This window comes from Scleropages formosus, chromosome 11 (genome assembly GCF_900964775.1).
Source record: "Scleropages formosus chromosome 11, fSclFor1.1, whole genome shotgun sequence".
Lineage (NCBI taxonomy): Eukaryota > Metazoa > Chordata > Actinopteri > Osteoglossiformes > Osteoglossidae > Scleropages > Scleropages formosus.
The window spans coordinates 27,640,977-27,660,873 of record NC_041816.1 but is presented as its reverse complement, the minus strand read 5'-3'; the positions used below and the strand labels follow the sequence as shown (position 1 = coordinate 27,660,873).

The 19,897-nt window shown below is 41.3% G+C and overlaps 1 protein-coding gene across 1 annotated transcript; it reads left to right on the top strand.

Annotated features, from left to right (window-relative positions):
- Positions 1-4,166: 4,166 nt before the first annotated feature.
- Positions 4,167-18,648, top strand: LOC114911927 (macrophage mannose receptor 1-like). Its single transcript, XM_029256439.1, has 13 exons — positions 4,167-4,242; positions 4,501-4,551; positions 4,640-5,047; positions 10,110-10,466; positions 11,694-11,789; positions 12,387-12,452; positions 13,741-13,776; positions 15,312-15,347; positions 16,287-16,322; positions 16,800-16,833; positions 17,207-17,249; positions 17,657-17,801; positions 18,287-18,648. Exons 2-13 carry the CDS (start codon positions 4,518-4,520, stop codon positions 18,646-18,648), a joined length of 1,653 nt encoding a protein of 550 aa, XP_029112272.1. The 5' UTR covers positions 4,167-4,242; positions 4,501-4,517.
- Positions 18,649-19,897: the final 1,249 nt, after the last annotated feature.

The window sequence follows — 19,897 nt, the reverse complement described above, 5'->3', positions numbered from 1 at the left end:
TTGCATTTCTTCTGTCCTCATAAAAATGCCATGCCCTCATACTAAGCACCATATTCTTGGAACTACTAGCTTTGTGTCAATAAGCAAATCATGTTAGGTAAACATATGAATGTGAACAATATGATGTTGTTAGCAGCTCACATCCACTCCAAATTTGTTTGAGAAATGTAACGTTTTTGTTTGGGGAGCCCTGCCTTCTCAGCACTGGTCCGATTGCTGAAATGCTGTCCGGTGATGTGCTGAATAAAACCTTATTACTTTTATTTGCTGAGTGCTGATAAATGGTAATAGAATTCCAGGGCAGCTGAACTCAGATGCAGAGTTTGTGTGCTAGTGCTGCTAGAGAAGGAGATTGTACAAAACGTACAGAAAATCACAAAAGGAAAATTTGGGACAAAGCAGTAAGATGACATCATCAGCTGGACTTGATTGGACAAGGACAGGAATCAAAGACAGCGGAGATTTAAGGCGAGGTAAACACAGCAAGAACACTGAACCATCTGTGTCTTCAGTAACCATGGTCGTTGAGTGTGATCGTGAACTGGTGTGTGGGGGTGGATCCTCAATGGGAGATGTGATGAATCTAAGTACATTTTAAAGTTCAAAACTATTCCGTCACCCAACTTTAAAACATTTTACAACCTATCAAAAAAGGAAACTGAGGAAGTTTGAGAACATTAGTTGGGCTGAGGAGGCCTTGGTAGTTAGCTTTTGTATTGCATTTTCAGAAGAGTGAATTACATTTATTTATTTATTTAGCTGACACTTCTTTCCAAAGCGACAATGAACACTGTGTAGTGTTACCAGCCCTCACACCTTATTCACCAAGGTGACTCACACTGATAAATACACTACTTACAATGGTCACTCATCCATACATCAGTGGAACACACACACTCTCTCTTTCACTCACACACTATGGGTGAACCTGAACAGCATGTCTTTGGAGTGTGGGAGGAAACCAGACCAAATCCACACAGACATGGGGAGAACATACAAATTCCACACAGACTGAGGGGGAATCAAACCCACATCCTCTTACACCATGAAGGGACTGTAAGACAGCAATACTACTCCCTGTGCGGCCATGCTGTCACAATAAAAGCTAAATATAACACATAAATATAAGTATAATACACTGAAAAAAAATGGAAAGCAGCTCTACTGAAAATACTAAAACAATACATTTACAATCACCTTAATACATTTATGTTTGAGATGAGAACATAATTATATTGCATAAAGTCCAAGTGAAATTCATCACAGTCATCAAAAAGTGGTATGATCACGCTGCAATAAAATGTTCCAATCTATTTAGACTTCTAACAGACATGTTCACTCAACTGGATTTTTACTGCTTGTTCAGATTTACTTAATTAAAATTAGTCGATGCAACACAATTCTTTTGCATTTGTTTCAACTTAATTTCATTGTGAACAATCCATCTATGTATATTTAATCCAGTTGTGTTAGGACTATGAGAATAATATTTCTTGGGTCAGTGTATTGCTGAAACTGACCTGAAAAAGGGAGGATCTATTAGAAATATATATCTATTTATAGAGTAAATTGTATTATATAGAGTTATAATTTATTATATAGTTTAACATTCTATCACTTTATTAAATATATATGAATGACATGTAATTAATAATAAATTTAATTAAAAATTTTATGCGGTTGACACAGGGATAGATGTTTTTTCCTCTCGTTTTCTCGAAAAAAGGAGAAAACCGCAAGTTTCTTTTCGAAAATGTTGGCTTCAGTGTGTTCCGAGTCTGAACTGCTTCCGAATGCATGCTTCCACTAAGGTTTATCACAGCTTCATTTCTATGGGAAAAAAATTAGATGGACTTCTTTTGAAACGGTGCCCATGCGTTTAGCTTGTATTCAAGAAATATCAAGTTTATTCCTCATATATTTATGTCTCTGCCTTCTGCGAGTTTTTTTTTTTTTTTTTTTTTGCACGGGAGCAACTTCAAAGCGAGCGAGCTGCTAATTGCTGCTTTTTCTCTCTATTATTTGAGGGTGTGATTCTTGTGCTTCGGGACCTCAAGAATGTGGCTTTTGCAACTCCAGTGTTGTTTAGTCTCATGTATGCTCTCAACCTTTAGTACCTATCATGAGTACTGGTACCCCTGGCATGCCTGACGACTGCGCGTCTACTGTCACGGGTACTGGCACGCCCGACGACTGCGAGTCTAGCAACTGCGTGCTCGACGACCACCTCGACCGCCCTTGTGACAACCCAGTATGAAAGCACCCACTGCGACGCACCTGGCCGCGGAACCTCCAACTGAGACATGTTCTTCTCACCTATTTCTTCCGAGGTTGATTGTTCTGCTCTGTTCTCTGGGTGCAACCCCTTGGGTGATACAAATAAAGCGAGTTAGCATCAGCACTTGAGTCTGCTCTCCTGATCCCCTGCATACTGCGTGACAGTACCCCACAAAGTTGTGCTACACTTTTGAGGTTTCAAGTTATGTAGAAGAGTGTGAGAGAACAAAGTTATTTTATTAAGTAAAATTATTAATTCTGTTATGTTCTGTTTGTTTATAGAGACATGACGTTTAATGTTTATGCAGAAATGTGAGGTGTAACTTATGTTGCTTATGGTCTTTTTTACAAAATGTTTCTTATGATGTTTGTGGCCTTCATAACGGAATAGTTAATATGTCAAGCTGTAAAATGGTTGTGTATGTATACATCAGCTCATTTTTTACATATTTTCAGGTACAAGTTGCTTTTATGTCACACAGTTGCCAATTGGCCTGTTAAAGAGATGTAATTTAAACTGTTTTCACTTAATGAAATAGAGCTTTTGAGTCTAAAGCTCTTTGTTTTATTGAAAATAAAATGGAAAATACTGAGTAACAACATAACCATTAAAACTGAACAAAGATAATGATGTAAAGAGGATGTTATTAGACTGAATAAAAATAACATGATTCAGACATGTGTCTGAATATAAAAGAATGAAGGCAAGTCAACATGACTGAATTATGTTAGGATAACTTAATTAGAGCATGTACACTTTATTAAAATACATCTGATTAACATAAAATTATTCTATTGAAACCATGTGAATGTGTAGGATACTGTGAACCCAAACAAATTATGTGGAACCAATGTCCATAATTCATTTGAGTAAATCCAACAAACTTTTTTCAGTGTGTAGCACGCCGGGGCGTTCCGAAGGGGGGACGGAGCGGGAACAGCTGGAAATAATCACCACCTCTATTTCTTCCCCGGCCGCCAACAGTGAAGAGAGAGAGCCTACGGACGTCCTGTGGCCGACGACCTCTGCCGCCGACCCAAGTCGAGATCGCCTACAGCCCTGTTCTCCGCACCCTTCCCCCTGTGACCCTGACCTGCACCTATTCCCTACACCTCCGTTCCTCCCCTCACTGATCCCTGTGTACCGCCCACTACAAAGTAAAACCCCTTCACCGCATCTTACCTGTTGTGCCGGCTCCTCTCTTGCTACACAGTGTATAAATATAATCTCAAAATACAGATCAGACATGATTAAAAAGGTGTGAAGCTACTGTGGGGAAATGATCCCTAGTTCTTCACCTATTCTCTGTAAAGAGGAATTACAAGACAAGAAACTGACCTCTGTGACCTCATTCGAAACAAACATGTAACATTTAGGATGGACATATGGATGTTGTTTCCCTTTGCATTGAAATGCAAGGTTTCTCAGAAGTCCAGCTTGATGGGAGTTTATTCACCAACACTGATGTTTGTAAAGCACTACACTAGTGTATGAATGAATTTATCTATGACATTTCCTTCATGAAGCTACATTTTCAATACTGAAATACAAACCACTAGGACTGCAAGAATGCGACAATGTCTGAGATCTCTGGTTATGCTATTACAGCCTTGCAGTGTTGAAGATTAAAGAAAATCTGTAAAAAAGTCTTTTTAAAAATTTGTCCCATATCCAGAGTAAGAAAATAAGATGCTGCCCTTTTCCTAGATTGTTGTCAAAACATGGTTTCAGGCTTCTCACATTCGCGTATAATATCAGCCATTGTTTTTCCTTGGGGTTCTGGGGAAGTGTTTGCATATATCTTCATAATGTTTGCATTGGAAGCCTAAAAAAAAACTGGAAGATACTGGAACTGGAAGAACTGGAAGAGAATAAAATGGATCCAGAGTGAAAACAAGGTTCAGTAGATGAAGAAGTGACACAAAGAGAACTAACAGATTCAGCGTAAAAATCCCTGCAAACACGTAAGGTTTAGATAAGTCTTCTGTAGCTTAGACTCCTTGTTGGTAATAAATACTGGATAGAGAAAGTTTGCAGCTATTATATGTTATTTGTTTGTGTGTGTGTGCTCCAGTTAGAATATTTCTAACTAGAAAATATTTCAGTATTGGCTCATTACAAAAATTTTAATGTTAAAAAAAAATTCTTAAATGTGACTGAATAAAGCATCTGTGATATGAAATTTACGATCTTATCTTTTCTTCGTTTGTATGTCTTTGTAGGCTCATAAACGAGAATCATGGAATGCAGAATATTTCTTCTTCTGTTCTCAGGTCCGTGTGCTTTGTTGTATTTATTATCTTTTAATGCTTACATTCACTGCAAAAGGTGTTCAAATGAGTGTGTGTGGTTACGTTACAGGACTCTGTACACTGTCCTCATGTTTCCCTCATCTATATCACTTTGTGAACATGAATAAGAGCTGGAATGAAGCACAGAGTTACTGCAGAAAGAACTACACTGACCTGGTTACCATTAACAACCCAGAGGAAATGAACAGAGTGATTAACAGTGTAAACCTCACTGGTTATACTGGACCAGCCTGGATAGGACTGGAGAAGGGAAACTCGTGGAACTGGCAGTGGTCCCTGGAAGAGAGACGTCTCTACAGTGATGGACAGACTGGGTTCTCAAACTGGGACAGCAGCGTAGGAGCACCTCACACTGCGGATGGGAATACCAACTGTGTGGGCATGAGAGACAACGGGAAATGGAATGATATTCCCTGTGCCTCTAAAACTCCCACAGGATTCTTTATTTGTTATGATGGTGAGTACTGTGCTACATAATCTCAAAAAAACATTCATGTGGAGTAAATGTTTAGTTTAGCAAAATAATTTGAACAGTATATTTTCTGAAATTGTATCATGCAACATATGACACACATACATTTCCATTGCTGGGAAAATAACCTGCAAAAGTGTTTCGGATAACATTTTTATTGTTTTCAAACTGAATCTCAGCGATCAGGTCTACCACCTTGTACTCAGTTGCAGCTCCTGCTGTTGTACCCTTGAACAAGCAGTTACCCTAACTTGCTGTAGCACAAATACCCAGCTATATAAACAAGTAAATCATTACCAGCTGCTCTGCAGAAAGGGATCAGTTGAATATTTTTTCATCTTTTTAAATCCTTTAGCACGGAAAAAAAAAAAAATTAATTTAGGTGCATAAAAATCATATTTACTTGGAATCATGTTGCAACAGACGAGGCAGGAGCCAACAGATGCGGTGCCTGTCTGTGAAGGGGTTTTATTTAGTCTCAGTTCGGGGAGAAGGAAGGGGATGGAAAAGGGGGGACAGGGAACTGGTAGAATGGGGCTTCGTGTGGGTCGGGGGGCTAGGAGCCTCAGGTCGGTCCGGGCAGCGTCGTCTCCGGGCTCGGGTTCAGGTTGGGGTTCGAATTTGTGCTCATGCTCATCTGCGTGGATTTGCTTTCCTCCTCCGTGTCTCTCTCTCACTGCTGGACACAGGGTAAGAAATAGGGAGTGCAATCAACCCTAGCTGTGACCACTTCGTCCCCATCTCCGCCCCTTTCCCTGGCCACCTCGGCATGCTACACATGTTTATATGGAAATACAGGTAACACAGCAGTAAACTCCTCACAGACTGGATCTGATCAAAGACAAGATGCAAAAGATGTGCATCAGCAGTATTTTTCACTGCACCATTACAGCAATTAGATGCAGTAAAAATTCAAAAGCTTCACTTATTTTCATGTAAATAATAATGAATATTGATCACCAGTCAGTTAAGATAACATTTTTTAAAATGCAGTGACATTTCGTAGCTTACGAGGCATAAGGTATGTCCCCAAACATCATGCAAGACGTTGCCAACCAGAGACCCCCTCTCTAGGGCACCAACAGACACCCTGCACCCCCACTCATCATGAAAACCACACAGCTTTTAAGAGGGAATGAATCTGAGTCACTTTGAGCTACCTGGGTTGTTTCTGGTCTTTTCAATTCCCTGGTCCAGTTGTGTTGCCTGTTTCTCCACTTTATCAGCTAAAAAATTTACAAACTGATTTTTTTAAGTTATTTACATTTATTCACTTAGCAGACACTTTTCTCCAATGTAAGGTAAAATGTCAAGCTACTTAGTTATTTACCCATTTATACAGCTGGGCATTTTTTTCCTGGGATAATTTAGTAAAACTTTGTTTAAAGGTACCACAGCTAGAGGTGGGAATAAAACCTGCAACCTTTGGGTCCAAATGAAGCAGTTCTAACCATTATGCTATCAGCTTAGCTAATTGTTATTTGTTAATATGTTTATTCAAAGCAACCTGCAATAATTTTCCTGTATATACAGGATGGTGTTCTTAAATCAGGGACCTTGAACAAGAGTTGTACAGTTAAAGTAGAAAAGAAATGCACAAATGTTTTTCTGCAAGATGAGAATCAGAATCAGAATCAGAACGAGCTTTATTGCCAAGTATGTTCACACATACAAGGAATTTGTCTTGGTGACAGAAACTTCCACAGCACAGACAGAATGACAGTGACAAGACACAGATGAGAAGATAGAGTATGTGAATGAAGGATAAAAAATATATAAAAAATATAAAGTAGCCAATATACAAAAATAGTCACTAGACATTGTACGTATGTACAGGTATTTTCTATACAAATGCAACGGAGTGTGAGTAAGAGATATGATGTGATAAATAGTTATAAATATAAATAGCGTTGTGTATTGCACTGGTTTACTCTCTACAGGGGATTTAGCTGTTCATGAGGTAGACGGCCTGAGGAAAGAAACTTTTCTTGTGCCCGGCTGTCCTGGTGCTCGGTGCTCCGTAGCGCCGGCCAGATGGCAAAGGTTCGAAGAGGAAGTGGCCTGGATGTGAGGGGTCTAGAATGATTTTGCTCGCCCTTTTACTGACTCTGGACGAGTGCAGTTCTTGGAGAGCTGGGGGGGATGTGCCGATGATTCTTCCAGCAGTCCGAACTATCCGCTGCAGTCTTCTGATGTCTGACTTCGTAGCTGAGCCGAACCAGACAGTTATAGAGGTGCAGAGGACAGACTCAATGACTGCGGAGTAGAATTGCATCAGTAGCTCCTGTGGCAGGTTGAACTTCCTCAGCTGGCAAAGGAAGTACAACCTCTGCTGGGCCTTTTTCACAATGGGGTCTGTGTGGGGCTCCCACTTCAGGTCCTGTGAGATGGTGGTGCCCAGGAACCTGAATGACTCCACTGTTGCCACAGTGCTGTTCATGATGGTGAGTGGGGATAATGTTGAGGTGTTTCTCCTGAAGTCTACAATCATCTCCACCGTTTTGAGCGTGTTCAGCTCCAGGTTGTTATGACTGCATCAGACAGCCAGCTCTTTAACCTCCTGTCTGTAAGCAGACTCGTCACCATCCCGGATGAGGCCAATGAGTGTGGTGTCGTCTGCGAACTTCAGAAGCTTGACAAAGGGGTCTTTTGCGGTGCAGTCATTGGTGTACAGGGAGAAGAGTAGTGGGGAGAGCACACATCCCTAGAGGGTGCCAGTACTGATCGTGCAAGTATTGGATGAACATTTTCCCAGCCTCACTAGCTGCTGCCTGTCTGTCAGAAAGTTGGTAATCAACCGACAGATGGTGGTGGGCACAGAGAGTTAGGTTAATTTGGATAGGAGGAGGTGTGGGATGATGGTGTTGAAGGCTGAGCTGAAGTCCACAAACAGGATTCTCGCATAAGTCCTTAGTTTGTCCAGATGTTGCAGGATGTAGTGCAGTCCCATGTTGACTGCATCATCCACAGACCTGTTTGCTCGATAAACAAACTGCAGGGGGTCCAGCAAGGGTCCAGTGATGTCCTTCAGGTAGTCCAACACCAGTTTTTCAAGTGACTTCATGACCACAGACGTTAAGGCGACAGGTCTGTAGTCATTAAGTCCTGTGATTTTGGGTTTCTTCGGAATGGGGATGATGGTGGAGTGTTTGAAGCAGGAAGGAACTTCGCACAGCTCCGGTGATCTGTTGAAGATCTTTGAAGATAGGGGCCAGCTGGTCAGCACAGGTTTTTAGGCAGGCCGGTGAGACACCGTCTGGGCCTAGTGCTTTTGTTGTCTTCTGTTTGACGAAGACCCGACACACCTCCTCTTCACAGATCAAAGGTGCAGGGGGGGGGTTACTGGAGGTGTTAATTGATGCGTGGAGAGAGGGTCTGAATGGGTGTTGGGTGTGAGACAGGGTTTTTCAAACCTGCAATAAAACTCATTCAAATCGTTGAGTTGACACGGTGCTGAAGGATGGTGTCTTGTCTTGTAATTGGTGATGTCTTTCAGGCCTTTCCACACTGATGCTGAGTCATTGGCTGAAAACTGTTTTTTCAGCTTTTCAAAGTAGTTCCTCTTAGCCACTGTGATCTCCTTTGTCCGTGTGTTTTTGGCTTGTTTATACAAGACTCTGTCCCCGTTCCTGCAGGCATCTTCTTTGGCCTGACGAAGCTGTCTGAGTTTTGCAGTGAACCGCGGTTTGTCACTCTCGTATGTTAAACGAGTCCTGGTAGGGATGCACATATCCTCACAGAAACTGATATATGATGTTACAAAGTCTGTGAGCTCATCCAGATCGGTAGCAGCAGCCTCAAAAACACTCCAATCCGTACACTCGAAGCAGGCTTGTAAGTCCTGCTCTGCTTCCTCAGTCCATCTTTTAAGAGTCCTTATTACAGGTTTAGCTGATTTCAGTTTCTGCCTGTAGGTCGGAATAAGATGAACCAGGCAGTGATCAGAGAGCCCCAAAGCTGCCCGTGGGACAGAGTGATATGCATCCTTTATTGAGGTGTAGCAGTGGTCCAAAATATTACTGTCTGTGGTGGGACATTAAATATGCTGTCTGTATTTTGGCAGTTCACGGGAGAGATTTGCTTTATTAAAGTCCCCGAGAATGATTATATCAGACTCCAGGTGTTGTTGCTCTGTGTCTGTGATCTGGTCGCCCAGCTGTTGCAGCGCTGCGTTCACGCACGCTTGCGGTGGAATGTAAACGCTTACGAGGATGAACGAGGAAAACTCCTGCAGCGAGTAGAAAGGCTTACAGTTGATGAAGAGCGCTTCTAGGTCGGGACAGCACATCTTCTTCAACGCTGTCACATCTGTACACCACCTTTCGTTGATGTAGAAGCATATCCCCCCGCCACGTGATTTCCCCGCTGATTCCGCGTCGCGATCCCCTCTGAACAGCTGGAATTCCGGCAGATGTAGCGCGCTGTCCGGAATTAATGGCTTCATTCAGCCAGGTTTCCGTGAAACACAGAGCAGCAGAGTTTAAAAAGTCCTTGTTTTTTTGGGACAGAAGGAGAAGTTCGTCCATTTTGTTGGGTAGGGAGCGGAGAGTTGCCAGATGGATACTAGGCAGCGCTGTTCTAAAGCCGCGCTTTCGGAGCTTGACTAGTGCGCCAGCGGCTCGCTTTCCACGCTTGTGCGTCTTGAAGCGCTTGAGCAGCACCGCTGCACCTCCGACTACAGTGATGTCCAGCAAAACGTCAGAATAATCGAAAACCGGTAAAAACCTGGGTGTGGTGTGTGCTGCCGAATGTTCAGCAGTTCTTCCCTGGTAAAACTGACTGTGGGAGTATAGCTAAAGACAGGGCAAACTAACAAAAACAGTAAAACAACTATGGAGCTCCACACCGAGGCGGCCATTCATTCGCGGCGCCATTCTATAGCAATAAGCAATAAGATATATGTTGTTTTGCAGAAAAAGTGTCCGTTAAATTAATAAATGTCAATGTTTAGCATAAACTGACATGTTCAGGAGAGAAGTGCGTTAAAAAGAGGGAATTTTGGGACAATTGATATTGAAAATGTATCCCTTTAATCCAATCTTTACAGAGAGAAAACAAACCAACCAGAGATACGTCTTCATTAATCAAAATAATAGGACCTGGACGGAGGCACAGAGATACTGCAGAGAGAATTATACAGACCTGGTCAGTGTGAGGAACCAGACTGAGAATGATCTCATACACAACATGTTTCCAAGTAAAACCTGGGTGTGGATCGGTCTGTACAGAGACTACTGGCAGTGGTCAGACCAGAGAAACTCCTCATTCCGCTACTGGGCACCAGGAAAACCTGATAATAATACTGGGAATGAGAACTGTACTGTAGCCTCGATCACACAGATACTCAATGGAACGTGGGATGATCAAGAGTGTGGTGAAAATCACCCGTTCCTGTGTTACAATGGTGAGTTGAGTCAGATTCACAACTTGTAATCACACACACACACACATTTTCAGAACCACTTGTCCCATACAGGGTCACAGGGAACCAGAGCCTAATCTGGCAACTCAGGGCATAAGGCTGGAGGGGGAGGGGACACACCCAGGATGGGACACAAGTCCATCACAAGGCACCCCAAGCAGGATTCAAACCCCAGACCCACTAGAGAGCAGGACCCGGTCCAACCCACTGCGCCACCGCACCCCCTTAACTTGTAATCATGTAATTTAAAAGTGATCAACCACAAAAATGTCCATGGCATATAAGATTTGTTTGGTTTATACAGTCAGTCAGAACTGAAGGACAATCAATCCACTATCCTACTTTATTGTCCTTTTTTATTTATAGTGATTATGACCTGACTTTCTTATGAAGGACCATTTGTAATAAATATGAATTTCACACTTTTTGATCGCACACCAGGATAAGTATTAACCAAAATATTGTTTCTAAGGATACAACCTCAGAACAGTAACATTTACCAGTACTCTGTAACTTTCCATTTGAGTCCTTTAATTAGTTAGTCCTTTAACACTCTAGAGTTTATTTTTTTATTTGAGAAAAAAGCACCAAAACAGGAATCCATTGCTATTTTTAAGCATTCATTTTAGGATTCTGTCTCTCTGCATTCTGTCAAATGTTAATTTAGGACATTTTCAGATCCTAAAATCCTAATTATAGACAAGAAATTTAGTCATTACCCTAAAGAACATGGAGGTGCTCCACCCCTGAACTCTACATTATTGAAACCAACAATAATGGAAATTAGGGAAACCGGACAATGGCAATGCAACTAAATGTGCTGTGGCCTGGATGACAGCGACAGATAAGGGGCGATGGGATGATCAACAATGTAATGAAAAGTACCCATTTATCTGCTATGGAAGTAAATATTGTTATTCCTAGATGCATTGAGGGTATATATGACAATAAAACAGTGAAAATAAACATAATAGTGTTGTCATGACGATTAGCTGTAGTAACAATCCACACACAGGTTTCAATCGCAGAATAAGGTATTAAAGTCAAGCAGAAGGCTGGAGTGGTTGTGGATCCTTGATCAGCATTACATGATGTTAGTGATGAACACTGAGCTTCCTTGGGTCTCTCATCTACTCAGACAGTGGTGTGTCTCTTGTTTTATTATGTTTCCTATCATGCTGACTGTTTTTTCTTTGTTATGTGTGCCAGGAGGAGTGATGAACAGAACCACCGGAGCTCCGGGTCCAGATCAGCTGGCAGAATCCAGCACAACTGTTCCTAGTGATTCAACTGGAGAAGAAGAAGGTATAAAAGGGACCGGACTTCCTTTGGTCTCTCATCTATTTTCCAAGTTTCCATACTTGTTGTGTTTCTCTCATCCTGATCTTCTGTCTTGTCTGCTCCCATCATCCGAGTTCTCTTCCTCATCCTGAGCTTCAGTCCTGATGTTGTCACATCGCTTTGTCCAAGTCCTGCTCTCGTCCTTCTGTGTCACTGGGGGAACTTGTTGATAAACACTCACTACATCCCTTTGTTTCATGTTTATTCTGTCACATTCACACTTTGTTTCATAAGTCACATGGTGCACTTCACTGTCACTCTGCTGTTGAGATCACGACCCCTCGTTACATTAAACAGCATCTGTGTTACTGTCATTGTCTCCTCCAGTCACATTACATGTGTTCATTAGGCAGATGTGAGAAAAAGTGAATGTTGCTGAAATTGAAAATTTTTTAAAGCTGATATGTTCAGAATACACAGTTTTGATCATTCTGAAGAAAACAACTCAACCAGTGGCGAGTCTCACTCTTCAGATAAGTGAAGAGAATAAATAAAGAATATAGAAGTGATAAGTGAATATATGGGGAAAAAAATGGCTAAAAGTACATGCTTCTTTTCCAGAAAAATGTACTACTCAGGTAATTCCTACCTCAGTGGATCTGGAAAAAGAAATTAACTCATCCACACGTGAGTATCATTCAGAAAGTTATTACATAGTGTCATGCCTCCCTCTGGGAAGTGAGTCATCAGACCAAGTGCAGCGCAGAGGCGCACAGGATGAGAGGATGATCCAAGAGTCGTGGTCAGGAAACTAGCAAGGGTCACCGAGGAGTAGATGTCGTTACGAGGAGAATCCGAAAACCATGAGTCGAGGATCAGCTAATGGGTTGAGGGAGATGAAGAGAGTGAGCAGAATCAGGGACAGGGAGAGGGACAGGGAAACGGCAAGCGAACAATCCGATGTGCAAGGGGAGCAAAGAGAAAGGCTGACCGAGGTTCCGCATCTTGCTGCGCTCCGGGCTGTCCTTATGTGCCCGGACCCTGGTCAGCCGCAGGTGTTGCTCGTTACCGAGGGCGACACATATTTCCAAAATGTTAAAGTAAAATTAAAAACAGTCATCGATATTTACAAGGTGTATGTAGGAATTCTGCCCCTGATGGGTTTAATACACTCATTTTCTGGCTCAATTTCTGGGCCCTTTCCAGGCATATCTCATTTGTATATAAATATACATACATAAAGCCAATTTTGTCTTTTTGAACCATTCTTTCAAGCATTTAATCTGTTACGAGCCCAAGGCTGTCTCCGGTTGTTGTTGTGTGTAACAAAGTTTGAACCAGGTTATTTCATATCAACAAACAGGAGTGCAAGTTGTGTGCAACAAAAAGAAGTATATTTATTGTTTTAATGAAAGAAAGGCAATTATCGACCATCAGAGAAAACAGACATACTGAAACACCGTAGAAAAGTTCATCAAAACCAAGGTGAACTAATCAAAGCCTAGCCATTCTAATCATTCACGAGAAGCAAAAGACTAAATCAAAGTGAAAGTAAGTAAATAAAATGAGTTATGTATTACAAATACTGCTTCTAACAACCACCAGTTTCTTGTTTTGCACGGATCCTCAACTCTAGGGTTGGATGTGGATCCAAATATGGCTCATTCTTCGTGAAGTTGCATGTTCTTGTAGGTTTCATCTCACAGTCCAACACCATCGTTCAGTTGAATTGTTTATTTTAAATTGTCCCTAGTATGAGTGTGTGTGGCTACCCTCTGATGGATTGGAGCACTTCCGTAGCCTAGAACCTCATGTTTCCGGCATTGGCTCCAGACCGATATTCCGCTGCATTAACGAGAGAGATTATCAATATTTCTCAGATACATGACAATTCAAAGTAGCAGTGAGTAAGTAAAATGAGCTATGTGTGAGAAATTTTGCTTCCAAAATGCAACACCAGTTTGTTTTCTTGCAGATGGAGTCACAACTGACGGAATGAACTCTTCCACAAGTGAGTTTTTACTTTCAAAAATTGCATTTAAAATCATGAGCTAAAGGTTCCAGTAGAGCTGATTGAATGTATTCTCACCAGATTTAACTGCAGAAGCCTCAGAATTTCACATTTTTAACATGGCTTCTTCACCAATCCTCAACTCCAGGGTTGGATGTGGATGCAAATATGGCTCATTCTTTGTGAAGTTGCATGTTCTTGTAGGTTTCATCTCACACTCCAACACCATCGTTCAGTTGAATTGTTTATTTTAAATTGTCCCTAGTATGAGTGTGTGTGGCTACCCTCTGATGGATTGGAGCACTTCCGTAGCCTAGAACCTCATGTTTCTGACATTGGCTCCAGACCGATATGCCGCTGCATTAACGTGAGAGATTATCAATATTTCTCAGATACATGACAATTCAAAGTAGAAGTCAGTAAATAATATGAGCTATATGTGAGAAATATTGCTTCCAAAATGCAACACCAGTTTGTTTTCTTGCAGATGGAGTCACAACTGACGGAATGAGCTCTTCCACAAGTGAGTTTTTACTTTTAAAAACTGCCTTTAAAATCATAAGCAAAAGGTTCCAGTAGAGCTGATCAAATTTGTTCTCTCCAGATCTACCTGTAGAAGCCTCAGAATGTCAGATTTTTAAGATGGGTGCTTCACCGATCCTTGTCTCTAGGGTTGGATGTGGATCCAAATATGGCTCATTCTTTGTGAAGTTGCATGTTCTTGTAGGTTTCATCTCACACTCCAACACCATCGTTCAGTTGAATTGTTTATTTTAAATTGTCCCTAGTATGAGTGTGTGTGGCTACCCTCTGATGGATTGGAGCACTTCCGTAGCCTAGAACCTCATGTTTCTGACATTGGCTCCAGACCGATATGCCGCTGCATTAACGTGAGAGATTATCAATATTTCTCAGAAATATGACAATTCAAAGTAGCAGTGAGTAAATAATATGAGCTATATGTGAGAAATTTTGCTTCCAAAATGCAACACCAGTTTGTTTTCTTGCAGATGGAGTCACAACTGACGGAATGAACTCTTCCACAAGTGAGTTTTTACTTTCAAAAATTGCATTTAAAATCATGAGCTAAAGGTTCCAGTAGAGCTGATTGAATGTATTCTCACCAGATTTAACTGCAGAAGCCTCAGAATTTCACATTTTTAACATGGCTTCTTCACCAATCCTCAACTCCAGGGTTGGATGTGGATGCAAATATGGCTCAGTCTTTGTGAATTTGCATGTTCTTGTAGGTTTCATCGCACAGTCAGACAACACCATCTTTCGATTGAATTGCTGATTTTAAATTGTCACTAGTATGAGTGTGTGTGGTGACCCTCTGAGGGTTTGGACCACTCCCTAGCCTAGAACCTCATGTTTCTGACATTGGCTCCAGACCGATATGCCGCTGCATTAATGTGAGAGATTATCAATATTTCTCAGATACATGACAATTCAAAGTAGAAGTCAGTAAATAATATGAGCTATATGTGAGAAATATTGCTTCCAAAATGCAACAGCAGTTTGTTTTCTTGCAGATGGAGTCACAACTGACGGAATGAGCTCTTCCACAAGTGAGTTTTTACTTTTAAAAACTGCCTTTAAAATCATAAGCAAAAGGTTCCAGTAGAGCTGATCAAATTTGTTCTCTCCAGATCTACCTGTAGAAGCCTCAGAATGTCAGATTTTTAAGATGGGTGCTTCACTGATCCTTGTCTCTAGGGTTGGATGTGGATCCAAATATGGCTCATTCTTTGTGAAGTTGCATGTTCTTGTAGGTTTCATCTCACACTCCAACACCATCGTTCAGTTGAATTGTTTATTTTAAATTGTCCCTAGTATGAGTGTGTGTGGCTACCCTCTGATGGATTGGAGCACTTCCGTAGCCTAGAACCTCATGTTTCCGACATTGGCTCCAGACCGATATTCCGCTGCATTAACGTGAGAGATTATCAATATTTCTCAGAAATATGACAATTCAAAGTAGCAGTGAGTAAGTAAAATGAGCTATGTGTGAGAAATATTGCTTCCAAAATGCAACACCAGTTTGTTTTCTTGCAGATGGAGTCACAACTGACGGAATGAACTCTTCCACAAGTGAGTTTTTACTTTCAAAAATTGCATTTAAAATCATGAGCTAAAGGTTCCAGTAGAGCTGATTGAATTTATTCTCACCAGATTTAACTGCAGAATCCTCAGAATTCTTTGTGAATTTGCATGTTCTTGTAGGTTTCATCGCACAGTCAGACAACACCATCTTTCGATGAATTGCTGATTTTAAATTGTCACTAGTATGAGTGTGTGTGGTGACCCTCTGAGGGTTTGGACCACTCCCTAGCCTAGAACCTCATGTTTCTGACATTGGCTCCAGACCGATATGCCGCTGCATTAATGTGAGAGATTATCAATATTTCTCAGATACATGACAATTCAAAGTAGAAGTCAGTAAATAATATGAGCTATATGTGAGAAATATTGCTTCCAAAATGCAACAGCAGTTTGTTTTCTTGCAGATGGAGTCACAACTGACGGAATGAGCTCTTCCACAAGTGAGTTTTTACTTTTAAAAACTGCCTTTAAAATCATAAGCAAAAGGTTCCAGTAGAGCTGATCAAATTTGTTCTCTCCAGATCTACCTGTAGAAGCCTCAGAATGTCAGATTTTTAAGATGGGTGCTTCACTGATCCTTGTCTCTAGGGTTGGATGTGGATCCAAATATGGCTCATTCTTTGTGAAGTTGCATGTTCTTGTAGGTTTCATCTCACACTCCAACACCATCGTTCATTGAATTGTATTTTAAATTGTCCCTAGTATGAGTGTGTGTGGACCCTCATGGATTGGAGCACTTCCGTAGCCTAGAACCTCATGTTTCCGACATTGGCTCCAGACCGATATCCGCTGCATTAACGTGAGAGATTATCAATATTTCTCAGATATGACAATTCAAAGTAGCAGTCAGTAAGTAAAATGAGCTATGTGTGAGAAATATTGCTTCCAAAATGCAACACCAGTTTGTTTTCTTGCAGATGGAGTCACAACTGACGGAATGCTCTTCCACAAGTGAGTTTTTACTTTCAAAAATTGCATTTAAAATCATGAGCTAAAGGTTCCAGTAGAGCTGATTGAATTTATTCTCACCAGATTTAACTGCAGAATCCTCAGAATTTCACATTTTAAATGTTCACCTTAGCCCCAATTTGGCACACTTTTCTACCCCTCAAATGTGAATTTTTTCACTGAGCATTAACCAATGTTTAGTAACATGTTCAATTTTTCATGAAGCTCCTATCAGGGACAACGGTGCTTCACAGATCCTTGACTCTAGGGTTGGATTTGGCTTAGAATTTTGCTTAGCCTTTGTGTAAAATCTTGTTCCCCCCATGTTCATTAGATTTCATGTTCAAGTTGTTTTTATTGTCATTCCTCTTCATAGCTTGTATACAGTGGAACTTAATGTCTTTCTTCTGGAGACCATGGTACAACACAGAACATTAGTACAAGACAGTAAATAAATACACAGGACAGGACCTGGACACAGACATGGGCTGTGAATTTTGGGCATTTTGTAGCATATGGAGTCATGTTGGGTTAGCCGTTTGACTGTGCCAGGTGAATGTTGGGAGGTAGCAAGGTGTAAAGTAATCTGACTGCCTCAGGGAAAAAACTGTTGGAGTCTCCTGATGGTGGCATGGATGCTCCTGTACAAAGGTCCTGAAGAACCCATTTTCATACCGGCGCATTGGGTTCAGATTGATTTTTAGTACTGTGGAGCAAAGAAAACTGTATAAATTTCTTATATAACACATGCACCTTTGAAAAGTGTGCAAGATACTATAGCACTGTGGGAAGAAAGAAACTCATTAACCCGGTGTCCTCCTTCCAGGGGGTAGTGTCTGATGACTGTAGTGGACTAAAACCCTTCACTGTTCCTGAATTTGCTATGACAATGCAAGGCCTCCAGAGTGGCAGGGTTACAGGGGTCGATGAACTGGAGAGTTGGGTTTTTCAAATGAGATTCTACAAACAGGGTATGCAGGGGTGGCTTCTTTATACCCCGCTGCTCTGATTTCGGGCAGGTGTGGACGTTCACAACAAGGTCGTTGGCCTGGCAGTCTGACTGAACAGAACAAAATTTTTGTCCTACCTCAAGCTCATGCGCTCACAAGCTGACGAACCGCTATTGACGTGTCATGTTTGAATGTGTCTCGCAAAGTAGCGCTCATTTATTGTTTCAAACTATTGAATATAACTCAAATTTTTAATATTATAGGCTTTGCTTGGGGGTGTGGTTCGTAACTACAGGTTGTACATAAGTCAGATGTTCATAGCCCAGGTCTTGCAATTCCTAAACAGCATTGCTTAGTAACATGTTCAGTTTATCATAACCATTACCTCATGTTTCTGAAATTGGCTCCAGATCACTGTGCCGATGCAATAACATGAGAGATTTTCAATATTTCTCAGATACATGATACCCAATTTAATTTAGTTACCTTTTCAATTTTCCCTCTAGATCCACTGCTCTTGGTCCAGGAGAATAAAACTTGGAATGAAGCCCTGAGATACTGCCGAGATAACAATATGGAGCTGGTGTCTGTCCACAATGCTGATGTCCAGAAGTGGGTGGAGGAGACGGTGAAAAATGCCACCAGTGGCCATGTGTGGCTGGGTCTGCGTTATACCTGTGTCCTAAACTTCTGGTTCTGGGTCAGCGCACAATCCATTCAGTACGAACACTGGGCTCCCAGCAATGAGACAGGAGCCATAGACTGTGGAACTACAGGAGCTGTGAAATCTTCAGAAGGTTATAAGTGGGTCCCTCTCCTTGACACTGAGAAGCTCAACTTCATCTGCTACAAATGTTTGTTAGTCTGATCCAAGGACCTGTGGTTAGTACCTGGATTGTGTTCACCGTGTAAATGTGAGCAGATGTTTGAATGTTTATTACATATAGTTTAGATTCCTTTGCTGTGGGTTCTTTAAAATTTTAAATCTGTACACTGAACACAGACATGTGTGAACAGAAAAAGTGAAGATTAATTTTTTAGTTTTTAATTTTCTTAACTTTGAATATATTTGGAAAAGGTGCTTTATAAGTGGAGGGCACGGTGGCGCAGTGGGTTGGACCGGGTCCTGCTCTCCGGTGGGTCTGGGGTTCGAGTCCCGCTTGGGGTGCCTTGTGACGGACTGGCGTCCCGTCCTGGCTGTGTCCCCTCTGGCCTTACACCCTGTGTTGCCGGGAAGGCTCTGGTTCCCTGCGATTTCGTATAGGACAAGCGGTTCAGAAAGTGTGTGGGTGTGTGTTTTATAAGTAGGATTGGTGATGGTATTCTCTCTTATAGCCAGATTGTAGCAGAAGTTTGTCTTAAGGTGTCTGCAACATTACTTCACACAAACTTACATGTATGCGTCAGTTATAAATCTTCAAGATGAAATTTCTCCAATCTATTAAAAAACAATTTAATAAAGCCAACACTGACAAAGTGATCAATTCTAAACTTCACTGGATCTTTAGCTTATGATGCTGTTGAGTAATTTTAATTCATTCATTGAGTAAACTCACTTGAGGATGAGTTCATATCTTCCTGATGGTCCTGAGTTTGTCTAAACAGGAAGAAGAAGACACTTGTGAAACATAAAGATGTTGCCTTCAGAAAATTGCAATATTTCATGTTACAAGTAACTTCTGCTGCAGGGACACTTATTCATGGTGCACTGTTGTAGTGGTGAATTGATCTAAAAATAACAGGCACACTACTTTTCCTAGTAATGTTCCTCCATACATTCATGAATTTACATATTTGTTTACTTCCATTCTTTTCATATTGAGTATTTTTTAAAAAAGAAAACCTCAAACTGGTCTGAAGCATTAATGGAATTATACTTTTTCATACAGGCAGTCCCCAGGTTACGAACGTCCGACTTACGTGCAACCTGTAATTATGAACCCCCCCCTTCCGTAAACCCTATTCTATTAAAAATTGCATACAATGGTTCGTAATAACAAATGGGCACTACTTTGCAACGTGCATCAAATCATCGTGCATCTAAAGCAGTTCATCGGCTCATGGCCATGTGAGCCCGAGGTAGGAGAAAGACTTTGTTCTTTTCAGCCGGACCATGT

Excerpts from the sequence above, each read along its gene's own strand:
- LOC114911927 (XM_029256439.1), top strand. The coding sequence starts at position 4,518 with ATGGAATGCAGAATATTTCTTCTTCTGTTCTCAG. Across the intron at positions 10,467-11,693 it reads CCCGTTCCTGTGTTACAATG|GAGGAGTGATGAACAGAACC; the intron begins GTGAGTTGAGTC and ends TATGTGTGCCAG. Across the intron at positions 16,323-16,799 it reads CGGAATGAGCTCTTCCACAA|ATGGAGTCACAACTGACGGA; the intron begins GTGAGTTTTTAC and ends GTTTTCTTGCAG.